The sequence below is a fragment of the Suricata suricatta genome, chromosome 1 (assembly GCF_006229205.1).
Source record: "Suricata suricatta isolate VVHF042 chromosome 1, meerkat_22Aug2017_6uvM2_HiC, whole genome shotgun sequence".
Classification (NCBI taxonomy): domain Eukaryota; kingdom Metazoa; phylum Chordata; class Mammalia; order Carnivora; family Herpestidae; genus Suricata; species Suricata suricatta.
In genome coordinates, this window is record NC_043700.1 from 48,736,608 (window position 1) to 48,756,647 (window position 20,040).

The window sequence follows — 20,040 nt, forward strand, 5'->3', positions numbered from 1 at the left end:
TAGGTAGGGCCTGCAATCACACCAACTATCTCCACAGCTGACTGGTGTATGTGGACATCTTCTCCTCACTCCAGGGCTGGAGCCACTTTGGAGTGGTCCTGGCCCCTTTCAGGTTACTTACAGACTTCCAGGCTTGTAGTCTCAGTTTGAATGGGCTCCAACCAAGAGCATGTTGGAAGGGGGTGAGTTGAGCAGTGCCCATTGGGTTTGTATGCCAGTGAGAGCAGATGTGCCACTGCTGCCACCACTGGGACCAGGCCGCTAGGATGAGGCATGCACCTGGAACAATGTGTATGCTGGTCTGCTTAGCAGACTCTCTGCTGCCACCCCACCAGAACTGGAGCTGGCCAGGGCAGATCTGCAGGGCACATAATTTTAACAAGTGCAGTGGTCTTCTGGGGGAGGGGACCCACAATACTGGCACTAAGGCAAGCATGACTGGAAAGTATGGATCTGTGGGGTTGGGGGTTTGGAGGCGGAGCTTGGTATAAGCAAGTTAGGTAATGAAAGTCAGCTCCACGCCAGTTCCCACAGGTGGCTGTGTGTTTATGCTGGGGGTAGGGAAGGGAAATGGCACCTGCCAGCTTCTTTGTTCCTAGAGAAGTCCCTCAATGAACACTGTCCCTCTGGGACATACTCTGAGATTAGCTCATAATTCTCCATCTCATATGCCCCAGGCATTTTTCAATCTGCTGCTTCTACTCTGTATCTTTGTGGGCTATTTGTTGGGGTTTCCCTCTAAGGGCAAAGAATCAGCTTCCTTTCACCCTCCTATAGCTCTTCAAGAGCGTAGCTAACTGATTTTTTAAATTCCAGGCTTTAAGTTCTGTTGGTTGTAAGAACTCAGAAATTCAGAATTGGCCTCTCTAGTTTTCAAAGCCAAATGTTATGGAGATATAGCTTCCCTGTGTGGGCTCCCTGGTAGGAAGATATGTTTCTCTCCCTTCTCTACACACACAGCTGCCCACCCCCACTCCCTGCCCTGAAGATGGCCTGGTCCCTTTAGCTCCCAAACCTCTTCAATGTGGCAGCTTCTCTACATTTAGTTGTGGGGTTTGTTCTGCTAGTTTTTGGGTGGTTTTCTGGGTTGTTTCTACTGATGTAAGTGTTCTCTAGTTGTTTCTGTGGGATGAGATGAGCTTAGGGTCTTCCTACTCAGCCATTTTCCCCCAAGTTCAAGGATATATTACTTTTGCCAAGTAACAACCTCATTTTGTAACAAAGAATATGAATATATATGTAGGATTACAAAGTATCCGGCACCCAGTAAGGTAAAATTCACACTTTCTGGCATCCATTAATAATAACCAGGCATTCAAACAAGCAGGAAAATACTCTCTACAGTAAGAAAAATTAATCAATGGAAAATGACCTAACTTGATACAGATAATGGCACTAGCAATAAAAATTAAAGTAGTTAAAACTGTATTTGTTATGTTTAAAAAACTAGAGGAAAGATTGTACATGTTAAATAGAAGGATGGAAGATATAAAAAAGGACCTAACCCAATTTCAAGAGATGAAAATTATAAGGCCTGAGAAAAGAATTTGAATGTCAGAAAAAAATTCCAAATTTGATAAAACTGCAGATCTATAAGAAATTAAATGAGCACCAAACACAAAAAACATGAAGAAGATGACATTATGACACATGATAGCCAAATCATTAAAATCCCTGATAAAGAGAAAATCTTAAAGTAGCCACGAAACAAAGATTAATTTCATGCAGGGCAACAATGATACAGAAGACAGCAGATTTCTCATCAAGAACAATGACAGCTAGGAGGCAGTGGAGCAATATCTTTAGATACTGTGAGGAAAAAAGGAACTGCCATCCTAGAATTCTTTGCCTGGTGAAAATATCTTTCAAGTGTGTTTCATATGTATAGAAGCTGAATGAATTCATCACTAGCAGACCAGAGCTAGAAGGAAATGTGAATGGAAGTCCTTTAAGCAGAAAGGAAGTGAGACCAGCTAGAAATATTTATCTACACAAAGAATGAAGAGTACTAGCAGTGTTAGCTACATTTTAACTAAACATAAAGACTTTAAAAGATTGGAATCTCTTTAAAAGACAATCCACTGTTTAGAGTGGAGTAGAGCATTTAGAGTAGTATTATTTAAATAATAATAATAATAATAATAATAATAATAAATAGTAATACTTAAATAATTTTGAGGGTGCTAAAATATGTAGAAGTTCAATGCTTTGCAAACACAGCACAAAGTCTGGGAGGAGAGACTGTAAAGTGGAGAAAGGATAATCTTTTCCATAATGATGCTGGAACAGTTATATATCCTGCAAAAAAGTAACAACAAAAGAACACAACAGCAATAACAGCAAGGAAACTAAAACAACTCTGACCTGTACCTCATGCCACATACAAAGCACAAAATGAATCATAGCTCTAAATTTAAAGCCAAAAATGATAACACTTCTGAAGGGAAATATAGGAGAAAAATCTTTGTGGCTTGGGTTAAGTAAAGATTTTTAAGTATAATACCAAAAACATGACCATAGAAGAAAACATTGATAATTTAATAGACTTCATCAGAATTAACTTGTGCTCTTGGAAAGTCACTAAGAGAATGAAAGGCAAACCACAGACTGGGAGAAAGCAGTTTCCAGTTATGTATCTGAGAAGAACCTTGTAACCAGAGTATATTTTTAAAAACCTCTCAAAATTCAACTATATGATAACAAACAACACAATTTAAAAATGTGTGAAATATTTGAACACTTTATCAGAGAATATGTACAAACGGCAAATTATCACATGAAAAAGACTCAACATCATTAGACATTAAGAAATTCAAATAAAAACTGCAATGAGATACTACTATACATATATCAGAATGGCTAAGATTAAAAGGACTGACTGTACCAAGTGCTTGTGTGAATATAAGACAACTGGAGTTTTCATAACTTGTTGGCAAGTAATGTAAAATATTACAACCACTTTGGGAAAAGTTCGGCAGTCTTAAATGAAACAAAAATGTATCAGCCATTCCACTCCCAGGTATTTATCCAGAAAAAACTTAAGTGTATATGTACATACAAAGCCTTGCTCATGAGTATTTATACTGGCTTTATTTTAAAAGCTCATGGCTGGAAAGAACCAAAATGTCCATCAATAGGTCAGTGAATAAACAAATGGTGGGATATCCCATTAATGGAACACTGCTCAACAATTAAAGGAAGGAATTGTTGAACTTGGAACAACATGATTGAGTTACCTAAGAATAGAACATGCTGTTATTCCAGTTACATAAAATTCTAGAAAATGCAAATGAATCTATAATGATAGACTGTAGATCAGAGTTTGCCTAAGGCTTTGGGGCAGGGACTGGGAGTGGTAGGAAGGAAAGACTTAAAAGGGGATATAATGTGGTGCCTGAGTGGCTCAGTTGAGTAAGCGTCCAACTCTTTATTTTGGCTCAGGTCATTATCTTGTGCAGTTTGTGAGTTCAAGCCCTGCATCGGGCTCTGTGCTGACAATGCAGAGTCTGGTTGGGATTCTCTGTATCTCTCTCTCTCTCTCTGTCTCTCTGTCTCTCTCTCTGCTCCTCCCCTGCTCGCTCGCACGCTCTCTCTCTCTCTCTCTCTCTCTCTCTCTCAAAAATAAATAAACATATAAAAAAATAAAGGGTATGGAGGTATTCATGATCTTGATTGTGGTAATGGTTCCATGGTGTATATATATGTCAAAACTGATCAAATTGTACACTTTAAATGTATACCATTTATTGTATGTCAATTTTACCTGAGTAAAACTGGTTTTAAAAGGGTCTAATTCAAGTCTTTGATTGTACAGATGATGAACCGAGGCCAGAGTGGTTAAGAGGCATGGATTCTAGACGGATCTCTGTTCGTTCTTAATGGGCACATCTTGATTCTCTGCATACTTATTTGTTTAATGATTCATTCTAAAAATTTTCTGAAAACTGAGATCAGGCTCATTGGTCTGTACCTCAGTCCTAGCAAGATTCCTGGATTGAGGTACATTCTTAGCAGCTCTTCACCAACTTAGGAATTTAATTCTTAAGTAGTATGTTGATAGTATCTCCTCCTGGAGTTTCTGCATTAGAAGTCACAAGGGGATGCAGGAGTTCTGCTTACTAAACTCCTCTATAAGATGCCTAACAACACTGTGACATATGTATCACCATCCCCATTTTTCCAAATGAGGAAGCTGAAGTGTGGAAGGGTTTAATGACTTTACTACACCGTAAGCAGCAGAGCTGGGATTAGAATTCAGAATTGTCTCATGACAAAACCTGATTTCTGTGCTTTATAAAGCAGACTATAGGTCAGGATCCATTTTTTCCCCTAGCAACAGAATATAGATTCATATCCTAGAATATGGATTCATTCTAGTGGAAGTCACCCTATCGGTGCAACCAATGACAGTCCTCTCATGAGATTGCTCCTTTGAAATTTCTTAGCACAGTTAGCAATTGTAGGCCCTTTGAAATGTGTCCTTCTTCACCTTGATGTTCACTATCAGCTGGTGAGTCCTGGAATTTCTTGAAGTAATCACCTTGCAACAAGTCACAGTGAATTTCCCTTTAAAATTCCCATGTTCAAGCATACTTCTCATCTCTCCGGCTGGAAGGTGTAAGACAGCGCTGGTACCTAAAAATGAACTAAAGTTTAGAAGGCCCACTGAGCAGATGAGAACTTCCATCATTTTTGCTTCATTATAGATTAAGTATTTCTCTGTTTTCCAGTGCTTTCTGTGCCTCTGCTGAGAGAGAGAGCGAGAGCGAGAGAGAGAGCGACCTTAACACAATATCAGGATGGTTTGTCCCTTTCAAATCTTATTTGAAGAAGGTGGTTGGAGAAATCTCAAATAGTTGGTAGGTGCCAAGAGGTCAGTCTTCTTCAAGAATGCCCTAAAGCCCAGTCCTCATTACTTAGTTTAGAGAGTGTTATGGGAGAATGTTCAGCCCAAGACGAAGTTTCTCAGCCTGCTATTTTCATTTCACCTACTACCGCAAGTAGTTGCTTGCTTTCCTGGGACATGAAAACAGCCACATAGTGTCAGTAATTTATCTTCTTAGTTTTTCCAAAGCCAGCATAGTGAACTTTGCAACACTCTGTGAATCTGTATGAAAGAAAGGTTTGGATTTTTGAAGATTATGCTTACCCAGGATTCTAAAGAACCCTGTGGCTTCCCTGAGACTGATCTTTCCATACATATCTGGTCCCCAGTGTGTCCTGTCAAGATATCTATGCAGCCTCATGCTCAACTAACCAGCTTCATTTCCTTCCAAACCCCTTGGCAGAACCCAGCCATGTCTCTTTACAGTCCTCATTGGATACCAAGCTTGTTCTTACTTCTGGACCTTAAGTGGTGATGCTTCTCTCCTGGTGCACCACCTGCATGGCACTCTGTTCCATTGTCTTTGATTGTTTTGCTGTAACTTCTTATATAGCAATTTTGGTATTTGTTGGATCTAGCTTTAAATCCTAGGATGGCCATTTACCAGCTCTGTGATATCAGGCAGGTCACTAAATGTCTCTGATTCATAGCTTCCTTTGTGTCAGAGAAGGTTAAGAATACTAACTAAATAGGGCTAATGTGAGGATTAAGGACAGCTGTATACAATATGAGGAGGAATGTTGGCAAAAAAAAAAACTCAGTTTGGTGAAGCATAGGGTCAGTCTCATAACCGTTCCTTTCTTGTTTCCCCCTCTCCCTTTTCCAGGCTATTTCTTGGGATCAAGGCTAATGAATTAATTCTTCTGTGACCTCGATAGTGCTCAGTACACAGTTGATACTATGTGAATACTTGATGCTGGAGAAAATGTATTTGTCTGCAGAAGAAGGAAAGGCAAGTAGGGATTCTCTGTCAGGGACATTTTTCTGTCCTTTCCCACAGTGCAATTTTGGTTACTTTTGCCCTCTTGATAACAGCATTATATAGGCTGTTTAGGTCAGGTTGTAACAATCAAATACGTCATTTATTTTGTGATTCACTAGTTGGACCACTGCTTTCCAGGAGCTCCTAATTGCTGGTTTTCTCATGTGGGCTTCTAGCTCAATGGTAAAGTATTCATCCTTCTTGAGATGACATGCCCTGGGACTTTGATAAAAATGCTTACCATACCGCTGCTGCTCTTGCAAATTGTACTGGTTCCTTCCAAGTTTTAAAGGCACCATGAGGTTCCATAATCCTTACCTTTGTCCTTCCACTTTCTGGAGAGTGTCTTTCACCCTCATGCCCATCTTCCTCTATACAGACTTTCAGGACTTAGGCCTTTCCCATATTGATCAGGTGAACTTAGCCTCTCCCTTCTCTGAATCCCTGTATTTTTCTAATCTACACAGACTTTCCCATACCACCTTGTTGTGGACTGAATCCATATGTTGAAATCTAATCCTTAATGTATTCTCCAATGTGAGGGTAGAATCCTCATGAACAGGATTAGTGGCCTTTTAAGAAGAGGCTAGAGAGCTGGTTCTCTCTCTCTCTCTCTCTCTCTCTCTCTCTCTCTCTCGCTCTCGCTCTCACTCTCTCTCTTTCTCTCACCATGTAAAGATAATGCAAGAAGACAGCTGTCTGCAATCAGAAAGAAGGCCCTCCCCAGGCACTGAATCAGCCAGTACCTTGATCTAGGACTTCCAGCCTCCAAAACTTTAATAAATAATGTTTTGTTGTTGCTAAGTCACCCAATGTGTAGTATTGTGTTTTAGCAGCCTGAACTAAGACATGCCTCTATGCTTGATTGTGCTTAGTGGTTTCCCATGATCTCATGGTCCGTGAGTTTGAGCCCCATATCGGGCTCTGTGCTGACAGCTCAGACAGAGCCTGGAGCCTGCTTCGGATTCTGTGTCTCCCTCTCTCCTCCTCCTCCTCCTCCTTTTTCTTCTTCTTCTCTCTCTCTCTAAAATAAACATTAAAAATATTTTTTAAAAAAGAATGTGTCTTATTTCTGAATCTCAGTACCTAGGACCTTGCCTGAGACAGGACAAAATGGATGGGTAGGTAGAAAGCAGGAAAGCAGGCAGTTAGAAAGAAGGGCCTGTTAACTTTCTTTCCAGTGATATGCATTGTTTCTTTCTAACACTCTGCAGATCCATCCTCCTTTCCAGTACCCCTGTGCCTGTGAGCTCAGGAGATACAAGATAATGCCAGAAGGCCTGATTTTTCCAAATTGAATTTCCAAAATTTTTCAGAGCTCAAGAGTGAGACTTGCTTTGGAAAGCTCTTCATGGGTAGGGGCAGGTGTAGGAGAATTCACTCAAAGAGTTTTTCCGTTTCTTGGGTTTGTTTTACATTGAAATTAGCAGAGTTAAAATTTTCATTAGAAAGATACTTTTGCTGAAAAATGTGATAAAGAGTTAAAAGCAAGCACATTTCTCCGCATGTAGAAATGGCTTTGATTCTCTCTTTGGATTGTTCTGTGTAACTTTTACTGCATGGGTATCTGAGGGAAGAATATTACTTAATGCTTTTCAGGACATGAAAAGGGTGTGCCTAGGGTATCTTGTATGACATCATTTGTTATTTTATTTCAAACTAGTAATTCTGAAACATTCCAAGGTTCTTAGAAGTTGTAAAAATAAAGGTGCTTATCACCAACATGTTTTTTATAGTCAACTAAGTGTTTTATAGGTTCCATCCCATTTACTTCTCACAACAAACCTATAGTTTAGGTCCTTATAATCCTTATTTTACACATGAAGTTTGGAGCTCAGAAAGATTAGGTAATTTACATAAAGCATGTCAGTGGCAGAGTCAGACTTAAAAAAAGCAAGGTCCTGTAGCTGAGTCCTAGCCTTCTTATGAGAGATTTAGTGAACAGGTTTTCCTCACATGTGAATTACTGTTTTGTGTTCCTAACATAAACCAATGGAGGTTGAAAGAAATGATGAAAAGTTTAATGATGCTAAACATCTGTAAATGCAATGTATTAAAAATAATGAGAACAGAAAATCCATAGTTCTACAGGTTTTTCTAGTTGTTGAGCATCAAATCATATTTCTCAGCGAACTGTTTCCAAATTTTAAGCTCCTATCCTTTCAATAAGCCTCTTCATCAGTGAACTGAAAGGTCCATGCATTAGAGTTAACCAAACACACATACAAGGATGTGGATATGTGTGCATGGTTTTAAAACATTAATATCTCCTCCTCAGGATGAATTTTGATGGGAAAAATTCAATCAAATTAACGCTGTTGTTCATGAGTATACCAGAGGGTTAATACCTTATCCAGTATCACTAAAAATTCAAGGGTATCTGAATAAAAGCTTTGATGTTTCTTGCTATCCCCTACTGTATTGCTTTAGCACTTTCTTGTCTTCCTTCCCGGCCAGGGTGGGGTTTAGCCAGAGTGACTGGGAGGAGAGTGTGTATTGGTTCTGACATGCAGAGCTGTCAGTTTTGTTAGAACATCCAAGAAGAGTTGGGATCAGAAGGTCAGGGCTGTAAATTCAATCTGTAAGACTTGAAGATGGCAGCTGTAACAGTGTGAATAATTCCCATCTTTCCAGTGGATGAATAGTCAGTTTGTGTTAGTGCAGAAGGGAAGGGTGTGAGGAGTCTGGAGCAGAGCTGTGGATAATGCCCACTATGTGACTCCTCTCTATCACTGTCTGGAGTGAGTTGCAGATAGCCCAAATATGCACAAAGAAGACAAGGATGACACTGACAGGAGCCCTGTTGGTATTATAGTATTATAATTAGCAGATGATCAAGTTAGAATTTAATTCAAGGGATCATGGCTCCAGGGAAGGGTTTATAAATCCCCATCCTGGATTATAGTAGTAGTATAACCAACAATTACATACAGAATCCATGGATTGCTTTTTAAAGAAATTCAATACCTTACATACTTGCCTAGAAATGATAGTCATACACATCTTTTCTGCTCAATCGCACAATTTTGTGGAATCTTCCAGATGTCTCTACCCCGTGAGTTGTCATGTCACTACAAGAGAAGCTCTAAATGTGGATGTAAATCTAAAGGTTTCATTGTGCACTCTTCTATCAGACTATCTGTGAAATCTCTCATAAGAAGCCCGCTGTTACACAGTTTTGTTGGAATAATTCTTAATTATTCCCATCTTGTTTGTTAAAAAGCAACAATTTCTCATAATCCTATGATAATTCAAGGATCTTCATCCAAATACAGAGATATTGATTATCTTCAGTGTACGAGGCATATGGAATCTTAGCAAAATTTGTTGAAAAATATACATAAATCACACCTGCATGTCTCTTTAAGTCACATGCTAGTTTATCTTCCAAAAGAAAGAGAACTTGAATCGATTTAAACAAGTCCACATGGAGATCCTGCGGTTATGTGTCTTGTGCTGAATGGAGATGGGTCATATTTTACTAAAAATCAGCCATCCAGCAATCTTTTTTCTTCATGGAGAACATTTCAGAGGGAACAGTAATGCTGCCATCACGTCACCATGCACAAAAGGATGCGAAGTAGTCATGCAAGAAAAGCCTTACTTATAAGTGAAGGAGGGAGCATTGAAGAAGGCAAAGAAAAAAAATATTGCCACAGTGCCATTCTGGAATGTATATTTGTCCAGTCTCTTAAAATATACTAGAATGTGAGCCCTGTGGAGGTGGGGTTTGCTTTTATTCATTGCTGTATCCTCAGCACCTGGAAAAGTATTTGGTACATATTAGGTGCTGAATAAATAATACTGTAACAGTATCTAAATAGTATATGCTACAAATAATATTTATACCATAATAATACTTATATATTATATACTATAATAATCATGCCATGATACTTAAGTGAACATATAACTTACACAGAAACGAAGTAGTTATTCTAATTTGGTATTACACAGTGCTTATTGGAGTCATGGGCTGGTTTATTTTATATTATTAAATTAATATTTTAGTGTCATTGGTATTGGCTCTTTAAGCCACTAATTCCTGGTCCTCATGTGGCCTTTGTTTCTCTAGGTGAGGATGGGACGCTGAAGGTGGGAGAATGGAATTTCTAGGGAGTCAGCCAAGCTGGGGTGTGAACAAATAGGTGCCAGAGATACCCTCCACCTCATGCACAAGTACACACGTTACACACCACAGATAGCCATAGGCTTGGCCCTAAACCCTGCTAGTTTGTTATTATATAGACCTCTATTTTTAGTGTGTAGTTTTGGTCATGAAGTCTAGCTTGTCAATTCATTTATTGCCATAGTGAATCTTTGGTGTCTTCAACTACTGCACTGCCTTCTACTAGTCAAACAAGTTAGCTCATTGGCAGCTTTCTCCTAGAACTCTTAAGGAAAATTATTTACGTTTGAATTTACATTTTCATTTAAAAAGTAAAAAGCACTTTGATTAATTGATTTGGACTCCAGTATCCATTGCAGGGCCTTGGATCACAAGATATAAACTCATATATTCTTCATGCAACAAATATTGATGGAAGTATATCCATCAATCTGATGCTCTTCCAGGTGCTATATCTGTAAGGCTCTGTCCTCTGGAAGGCTCACAGACGAGGAAGAGGGACAACTGCATAATAACAATGTAACGTTATAAAACCTCTAAGAGAGAGACCTGCCCAAAGGACTCAGTGATTGTCACAGTGGTAAGGAGCACTCGGGAAACTTCTGTGGACTGAAGACACTTGGATTAAATCTTGAAGGTTGGATATGAGTTGATTGGAAAGTGTGTGCCTCCTGGGAGAATTGGGGGGTGGGTGGATGGAGGAAGCATTGTACATTGCGTACGTCAGAAACGGCAGAGTCAGGTTTTCCTCACCACATTATTGGAATTAAAAATGTTGCTGATGAGTTACACAAAACCATGAAAATATTTGAGCAAATTCTAGACTTGTTACTAAAAATATGTGGTAGTCAGCACTACCCATGAGCAGATCAGAAATACAGAATCTCACTCAGGCTCGCCCTAGACCTACTGAACCAGAATCTGCATTTTAACAATACCCCCAGGTAATTCGCATATACATGAACATCTGAAAGTACAAAGCCAAAGCTGTCCTTTTTGGAAAACTGAATCTTCTGTCAGAGGAGTTTTGAGGCACTTTTAAAACTGAAACTGGTTCATGGGGTGCCTGGGTAGCTCAGTCAGTTGAGCATCCAACTTTGGTTCAGGTCATGATCTCATGGTCTGTGGGTTCGAGCCCTGTGTCGGGCTCTGTGCTGACAGCTTGGAGCCTGGAGTCTGCCTCAGATTCTCTGTCTCCCTCTTTCTCTGCCCCTCCCCTGCTCACTGTCTGTCTCTCAAAATTAAAAATAAAGACATAAAATTTTTTTTTAAAAACATGAAACTGATTCTTGAATGATGCAATAAATGTGTGAAGTTCATTTTGACAACAGCATGGCAATCTATAGGAGATCTATAGTAAGCCTGTGGCTGTTTAACTTTGGGGACTAAATTATTCAATTAGAAGTTGGTCACTATCTACATTTTAGCTGCTGCCAAGGGGTGGAAAATGGGCTAAGCTAACTTTAAGACTCAGGTTTTCCTTTGATTGAGTGGATGACCTTAGGCAAGCTCTTAAAATTCATGGAGCCTCAATTATTTCATCATTTATAGGCATCTCCTTATTTGCCAAGTGAGGGACCATGGTACCTGCCACACAGGTGACTCAGTAGGATCCAAGAAATAATGTGTGGCATTCTAAATGATCTGTGATCTAAGACCTACATAAATTTACCTAAGTTCAAACATATTTGTTGTCATTAAAATAAGCAAAGCAAAACAGATGTATTTCTTGCTTGTTTAAGGAGAGTGGTGTCAAGAGGAAATTAAAGCAAGCACTTAGTAATATGTGCACCCCTGTGTTATTGCAGTGTTATTTATAATAGCCAAAATATGGAAGCAGTGTTAAGTGTTAATTGATGGATAAATGGATAAATAATATGTTTTATATATATATATATATATATATATATATATATATATATATATATATATGTTTGTGTATATGTGTGTGTGTGTGTGTGTGTGTGTGTGTCTATAATGGAATATTACTCAGCCATAAAAAAGAATGAGATCTTGCCATCTATGACAACAGAAATGGGCTTAAAGGATATTATGCTAAGTGAAATAAGTAAAACAGAAAGGCAAATATCATATTATTTACATATTTGTGGAATCTAAAAAGCAACACAAAGGAACAAACAAACAAAATGCAGAAACAGGCCTATAAATACGGAGAACAAACTGATGGTTGCCAGAGAGGAGGGGTTTTTGGAGATGGTGAAAAGTGGTGAAGAGGTACACGCTGCCAGTAATGGAATGAATAAGTCACAGGCATGAAAGGTACAGCATAAGGAATATAGTCAGAGGTGTTACAATAGCGTTGTATGGTGACAGATGATAGGTCCACTGGTGGTGAGCATAAAGTTAAGACTTTGTCAAATCACTAAGTTGTATTCCTGAAATTAATGTAACATTGTGTGTCAATCATACATCAATAAAAAAAAAAGCACTTAGTACATGAATCATAGAAAACTCAGTGATACTGGCCCTGTTGCCCAGTCTACTCCAATAGTCCTTTCTGCTCTCCACTTTCCCAGGCATGCGCCAAGGCAATGACCATGGTTCTCAATACCGCTCAGCCATCTATCCAACCTCTACCAAGCACCTGGAGGTGGCCCTGAAGTCCAAAGAAGACTACCAGAAGGTAGGGACTCCTCTTGCTCCTAGATGCTCACTGACCACCAGGTCAGACCCCACCTGTAGAGGAAGAGTCTGGTTGTTTTCACCTGGCACTGTTCCTTTACACAGTTTTTGGAAATGTCTGTCAGCTTCTGCTCTATAAATGTGCAAAATCATATTCTAGGAGTAGGCCCTTGTGCATTTCTCATAAAATCAACTCCTCCAGATGCATACGTATCTTCTTTTCTATCTCTCTCTGCCTTTATCTCTTGCTGGATCTCATTTTTTCTTTCCTTTCTCTATAATTATTTGTTTAGGCTGCTGTAACAAAGTACCACAGACTAGGTATTTTAAACAACTTAAATGCATTGTCTCATGGTTCTGGAGGCTGGAAGTACAAAATCAAGGTGCTGACTCTGCTGATTCAGGGTTCCTGCTGAGGCTTGCCACAGACGGCTCTGCCCCAGGACCCTTTCCTTGGCTTACACATAGCTGTCTTCTCCCTGTATCTATTTTACATGGTCTGTCCTCTATCATATCTGTTTGTATGTCCAAATTGCCCCTTGTTTTGACAATTCCAGTCAAAAGTTAATTATGGTCCACCCTAATGTCCACATTTTAACTTGATGACCTCTGTAAAGACACTATTTCTAAATAAGCCTAAATTTCTAAGTAAGTATCACATTCTGAGATACTGGGGGGTTGGAATTTCAACTTATCTTTTTTGAGGAACATGGTTAAATTCAGAATACTTATTCTTTCTTGTTAGTTAATAGTAGATTAAGTTATAATAAAAACATTTCTCAGAAATATAGATACTACATCATGAAATAATTATTTTTACTACTAATTTGTATAATATTTAAAAATCTCCAATAGAACTTTGGTTCTTTTAAAACTAACTTGAGTTAGTTTGCTCACTTTAATTTTTAGAACTTTTTGATATTATTTACATTTTAATTGTTGATATATTTTCTGATTTAGATTTATTCTTAACAATAGGGCCAGTAGCTACTGTAATGCTATTTTAGAGTTATGTAAAAAGTCTGATATGTAACAGTTCCCAGCAATCTGTGGGATCTCCATCTAACCCCAAAAGTGGCAGAAGTGGCAGGGAAGAGGAGGAGAGAGACAAGAGTGTATCTACTGATAAAAAAAAAAAAAAAAAAGTGGCAGGACATGAAGTTCATGGTCAGTTCAACTCTGAAAAGCAGAGAAGGCTAAAGGAGATGCTGATAGGGCCTCATTTATTTTCATACACCACCCCCCTCCAGGGCTATGATATCTGCTCAGGTGATAAATAATAGTAAGCAGCGTCTGGGATGGCACTCAGTGGTCTCTGCCCTTGTGTAAACCCCCCTCCTTGAGTATGGACTGAATTTAATGACTCCCTCCCAATGAATGACAGAAGTGGTGAGATGCTGCTTATGAGATGAGTTTATTAAAAGATCAGGGCCTCAATCTCGGAGGCCCTCTCTCATTGTCTCTTGGATCACTTTCCCTAAGGGAAATCAACTGCTGTGGTATGAGATAGCCCTGTGTAAGGGCCCCTGTGGCAAGGGGTGAGTGCAAGTTTTCAAGAACCGCATACGTAAGCTTATAAGGTCCTCAGCCCCAGTCAAGCTTTCAGATGTGATTGCAACCCCAGTTGACAATTTGACTGCAACCTCATGAAAGGCCTTAAGCCAGTGGCGCCTAGCTAAGCAGTCCTACAGAAACTACAAGATAGTAAATTTTTATTGTTTTAAGTTGCTAATAAGTTTAGGAGTAATTTGAGTATATTTATATTGCCATTCTCAAAAGCTTTTCATCATAAATCATTCCTTCTTATGTCTCTTTTCATCATTATTTTCATCATCATTATTATTTTCTGATAATCATGGGTTACCTGGGCATATGGGCTGGTATTTTAAGCATGTAGCCTCTAGCACCAAATAGTCTCAATTCATATGAACGCTGTGGAACTTGTTATCAAGTCACTGAGAAAACTGTATATCTTATTTAACTCAAGCAAACCTATAAGGATGAGAGACCTCATTATTATCCTTATATTTCAGATGTCCAAAGTCATAATGTTAGGTTAGTAGAGTAACTGGAATTACAGAAATCAAGACCAAATGCAGGGAGATGAGTCAGACAGCTGATGCAGGGCTCTAGGACAGAAACAATAGGAGCCTTATCTAGGGTGCTGCCAGTCTGCATGGTACAAGGGATATTTAGAAAGTAAAATCTTAGAGCTTGGAACTTGATTAGGAGAAAAAGTGAGTGGGAGGAGTCCAGGGTAATGTATAGGTTTCTGGTTGTGATGTTTTGTATGAAGGTACAGAGGTGCAGGGGTGGATTTGTGGGGAAGGTAAGTTAAGTATGGACATGTGGAGTTTAAGGTACCTGTGATCTGGGCATCCAGGTGGTTTTGGGGAGGAAACGTGGGCTGTTCCTTCCTTGCAGGGAGGATTGTTGTGACTGTTAACCGGGCTAATGCTTGTCAGGTACATGGCCTCATACATAATAAGTGCTCAAAAAATGGTAGCACTTATTATTGGGAGTTATCAACTTATATTTGGCTAGTGAAGCCCCTGTTGCTGGTACAGTCATTTAGGGAAAATGATAAGAGATGAGAGAAGAAGGCTCAGGACTGGTGGAAAACCAACACTTGAGAGGTGGGTAGGGAAATGCCTATAGCAGGCAAATGAGATGATATTCTGGTGTTCACAGTGAGGATTTTAAGTTCAAAACGTCAGTGCCTTTCAGGTGGTGATGAAGAACCTAACGTGATTTTTGGGTTTCTGCCCCAACATTAGTTTCTTACCCTTAGCTGTGAGTGGAGCCCACATTGATTTAGATATTACATATTAATAAGCTATTTTAATAATTTCTCCATTATTTGTGTAGATTTGGGGAATGTTAATGTTATATTCTAGATAGTTGTTCAAACCAAATGCTTTTTGGGTGTTTTGTACCTAAGCATATGGGACACACGTACATGTATACATGTTTGCTTGGTTTTTAAAAGTAGGGTCTTTTTTTACATAAAGATTGGGCTGTTCTGTCTTCCCAGTATCCAAATATCCATTGCTGTTAACATAACCACATATAATTGCTTTATTACCAACTCAGAGAACAAATACTCTCATGTTTCTCATTATACCACATAAATAAAAGTGGCCCTGCATTCCCTGATAAGTGAGAGGCAAGTCTAGTACTGTCTCCTGGATAACTGGCTAAAACCCAGAGAGTCTTGACTGTAGACTGGTACCTCTACTACAACTTTCTGCCATGATGGCCAGGGATCTCTTCTGCACTCTCCAATATAGTAGCCACTAGCCACCGGCGGCTATTCAACATTAAAATGTGGTTAATGCAACTGAGAGCTAAGTGCTTTCTTTGATTTTATTTTAGTTTAATTAATTTAATTGTATATTTAAATAGCCACATGCTTGATTAGACAGCACAGCAGTCTATGAGGAGGCTGTATATCTATTTTGCAGGTAGCACGGTGCATGCCAGTCTCCTTTCCCCCTTTTCAGATCTATATATCATGAGGGGTCAAGTCATTTTCCATTTGGGGAACCAAAGAATGAAGAGCCTCATTGTGTTACCTTCCCTAGTGAGCAGTAGGGCTAATGGCATATACCTGCACTGGATGACCACTATAATTTTTATCTTAGTCCAGATCCCATGGAAAACAGAGCCTGTGGCACAGGCTTGTGTGTGAGGACTTACTTGGGAGTGGAATGCCATGGAGAAGGAGTAAGGGGCAGGGGGCCTGGAAAAGAGAAAGAGGGAGAACCAATATAACTCAGTCTGTGCTATCAGTGATGGGTTGTTTGGGTCTTAGGAAATGACCAGCCCTTCCGGGAGAAGAGGGGAAGCATATGTCTGTCGGATGCTATTCCCCATGGGTTCACTCTGTGCTTCTGGGTTGCACATGTGTGGCCTTAGGAGACTATATCTCTGCAGCAGGAGGCAGGAGGCACATGGCATGGGTGTGAGACAAATCGCTGGAGGGCTGCACCTGCATAAAACTAATCAGAGTCTATTCAGACCTGAGCACTGCACTGGAGGAGAGACACGCGAGGCTGAGAGGGTCGGAGCTGGTGTATGATAGGTGGCTGATGTGATTGTCTACAACGGGTCTTTTACCCGCTCCACCCCATCCGGGCCAGCAGCTGACTGACTACAGAGTCACAAGGATGATCTACCTTGATTTTGGAATTTCTGGCACCTCTGTTAGAGCAGAGAAAGAAAAAGACAAGTTTATTTTTCAGTAGTCATCCTGTTACAATCAGACAGTTATATAATATGCCATTACATGTGTAGTGTATATATTTATATATAGTATATATATGTAGCTATATAATGACAACGATGATGATGAATATGATAGACAGCAGCACTAGAACCAACTGAGTGCTTATTACATGCTCATTACTATTTTAAACTATATTAAATGAAGTCATTTATATATTTTTTAATATACTTATCTATATACATACATAGATATAATGGATATGTTTAGATGTATATATGCATGTATCTCTCAGTACCTTTATGTAGAATTGTATACATCCATGTGTTTCTTGTTCCTAGTTTTGAAAGTTGTATAAATTTCTGTCTGTTCAATTGGTATAATTGATAATATACACACCAAGAAAAATCACTAATTTTCAGTGCCTATGAGAGGTGATAGAATCAGCTTTTGTACTGTAAAGAGGTTGATCTGTGCTTTTGCGTTTACCTTACAGAGTAATGTGGTTTCTAATAGATCCTACAAAGCAGGGAGAGAGTCTCAGATATCACCAGTTGCCTTAACAGATGAGTAAAGAAGAGACAGCTGAAGGGGTGATTCCTGGAATTGGCTTTCCTGGGTTTTCTACCCAGGGTGACCTTGCACAAATTCCTGAAACAACAGAGGTGTTTAATCTAGGGAGAGCCATTTCTTAACCATACTAGATTGAGGTCTAGGATTTGTAATCTCATCACAATCATATAGGTTTATTTCTGACACAGGAAGATTCTGCAGATGACTTATTCCATGCATTTTATATATACTCATTTCCCCTTTAAGAGTTGGCATTTCCAGCCCTGTCATTACATTCTGGGAATTCATCTTATTTGAGCCCTGGTGGGACCCCTATGCACTAACTATAACATTGACTTAGGTTACTAATTTAATAGTCTTCACTAGTTTGCCCCCAGTGACCCCCTAGTAACCAGCTTCTTCAGCAACTTCTTTATACTTGGAGTTTAGAGTGACAGTATTGCTTACCACGAAGCAGCCATTTGAACATAAAATTAGCTGATTTTATCACAGGGACCAATTGTTGAGCTAATTAGATGTGCAGTACTGCTGATGAGCCAGAAACCCAAAGTGATTTTCCATCTAAAGTGTGGTTTTCTGCAAAGTTGGCTGGGTTGTAGATACCAGACTCACCAAGAACCCTAGGAAAGGAAAAATGGCTGAAGAAGTTTGCAAATTTTCATTCTTAAAGAAGTCTGGAGAACGTTACAGAAGGGAATCAGAGTGAAAATTGAACATCACACCGGGTTCATTGACCTTGGAAGTGCTGGATTCTCTTCAGAGAATAGGACAGCTGCTTCATGTCCTTCATGAGCTGGACTTGGCACAAAATATGGGGATATTCTTGACTTTGGATGAAGAGTTCATTAACTTTTCTTAACTGCATTTTCATATTTTTTCCCTGAGTTTCATGATGGAATTATTTGCTTATGGTATTAAGTGGAGATAATCTAATGTATTATTAACTGCCTTCGGATTATCAAATATAGACAGCTTATCTCCCAAGTGAACCTGTCATGACGTTTGCTAATATTCCAAACTGAATGTGGTCTCTTGCAGAGGAGATGGGTGTACAGATGCAATTCTTACATCCTGAAAATACAACTCTTCCCCATCTTGGAATCAAATCTTTTCATCACTGATAGGTTTTGTTTCTCGAAATTTGATAGAGAATTGAAAAGTCTGAAGACAGTTCTCCTGGTCACATGATCTGTCTTCTTCCCAGCTCCTCAAAACTTCATGAATAAGTACAGCCTTTCCTTTGGATAACCCTTTTGGGTGAATGCTAAATTGTCCACCTTGTGCCAAATATAAAATAGTGTTTTAAAATCTGTCTCTATGACTCTGTCAGTCTGTTTGTTCATCTACCCATCCACTCATCAAGCTACCCATCCATTCATCTGTATCTTCAACATAGCTATCATCTCCAAGTATTTGCCATATTTTATCTTAAATTTCAGTTATCCAACAGTCTGTCATCTGTTACCTATAGTCTATATAGTGTCATTTTAAAGGAAATTACTCAAAGTGAAAGATAAAAAAGAGTATACAATGATTGGATTACAGCAGCATTTTTTAGGTTTGCTGCAGCTTTGATTATTTAATTTTCTTTCCCAAATTTTGAAATCATAGTAGAATTTTGTTCAGGTTTGATTATTTAATTTTCTTCCCCAACCACTTGGGCTATAGCAAGATAGTCAGTGACTCCCCATGTTCTCCAATTAAGCCCTGACAAGTTGTGGTTTGGCTGCTCAGTGTGTGTGCATCTGTGTGTGAGAGAGAGAAAGAGAGAGCAGATTTCATTTCCAAAACCCTACCTACCTGTGCTACCAATTAAGTTTTTGCTTCTTTTTTTCTAGCATAGTTTAAATGCCATCATCTTTAGACTGCTGACACTCAAAATTTCTGGGCCAGAACTACTCCCTGGGCTACAGATCCCCATATTCCACTGCCTACTTGTTAATTGTCCTTACTTGTCCGCATAATCTTTCCTAAACTGGGAAGCTTGATTCCCACCCCTCCCCCCATACCATAAACAAGCCTCACAGCTTTTTCGGACACCCCCCAACCCCACTGACAGCCTTCTCAGCCATCAGCTTCTAACTTGCTTAAGCAAGATCTTTAGGAGTCATCCCAGATTCACCCTTTCCCTTACTCCTCACCTCCAGTTAATCAGATTAACCTAGAGTCTGCTTCTCAGATATGTCTCTGTTATGCCTACTTCTCACTAATTTTCATGTTCACCGTCATAGTCCGGGCTACTGTTATCTGTTCCTAGACTACTGGGCTGCATATCTCTCTACTCCCACCCACTCACACAGGACAACCAGAGCAACTTCCTGAATCTAATTTCAGTCATTTCCTTGCCTTGCATCAAACTCGTCTATGGCTTCCCTACTACATTGAGAATGAAACCCAGACTGCTTAGCATGGTTTCCAAGGTTTCAAACAATCATTCTGCCATCTTCCCATGAGACATCTTCTAGCCAGAGTGCCTAATTACCACGGCATATCTAAGAATTAACATACAATTCTTGCTCAGAGCTCCAAACCTTCTAATAAAGCTCAAGAACTTTTAGAATTCTGGGAACTTAGGATGAGAACCATAGTCATTCATAGAAAAT

The 20,040-nt window shown here is 39.3% G+C and overlaps 1 protein-coding gene across 3 annotated transcripts in view; it reads left to right on the forward strand.

Moving 5' to 3' along the window:
• Positions 1-20,040, forward strand: part of MSRA (methionine sulfoxide reductase A) — a 438,844-nt gene that overhangs the window by 322,136 nt on the left and 96,668 nt on the right. For 2 of the 3 annotated variants that reach the window (XM_029938549.1, XM_029938543.1), the window contains one exon: positions 12,534-12,640. The exons of the other annotated variant lie outside the window; for it this stretch is intronic. In XM_029938549.1, coding sequence (XP_029794409.1) covers positions 12,534-12,640 — 107 coding nt within the window. The remainder of the gene's footprint in view (positions 1-12,533; positions 12,641-20,040) is intronic. 3 annotated transcript variants of the gene reach the window in all.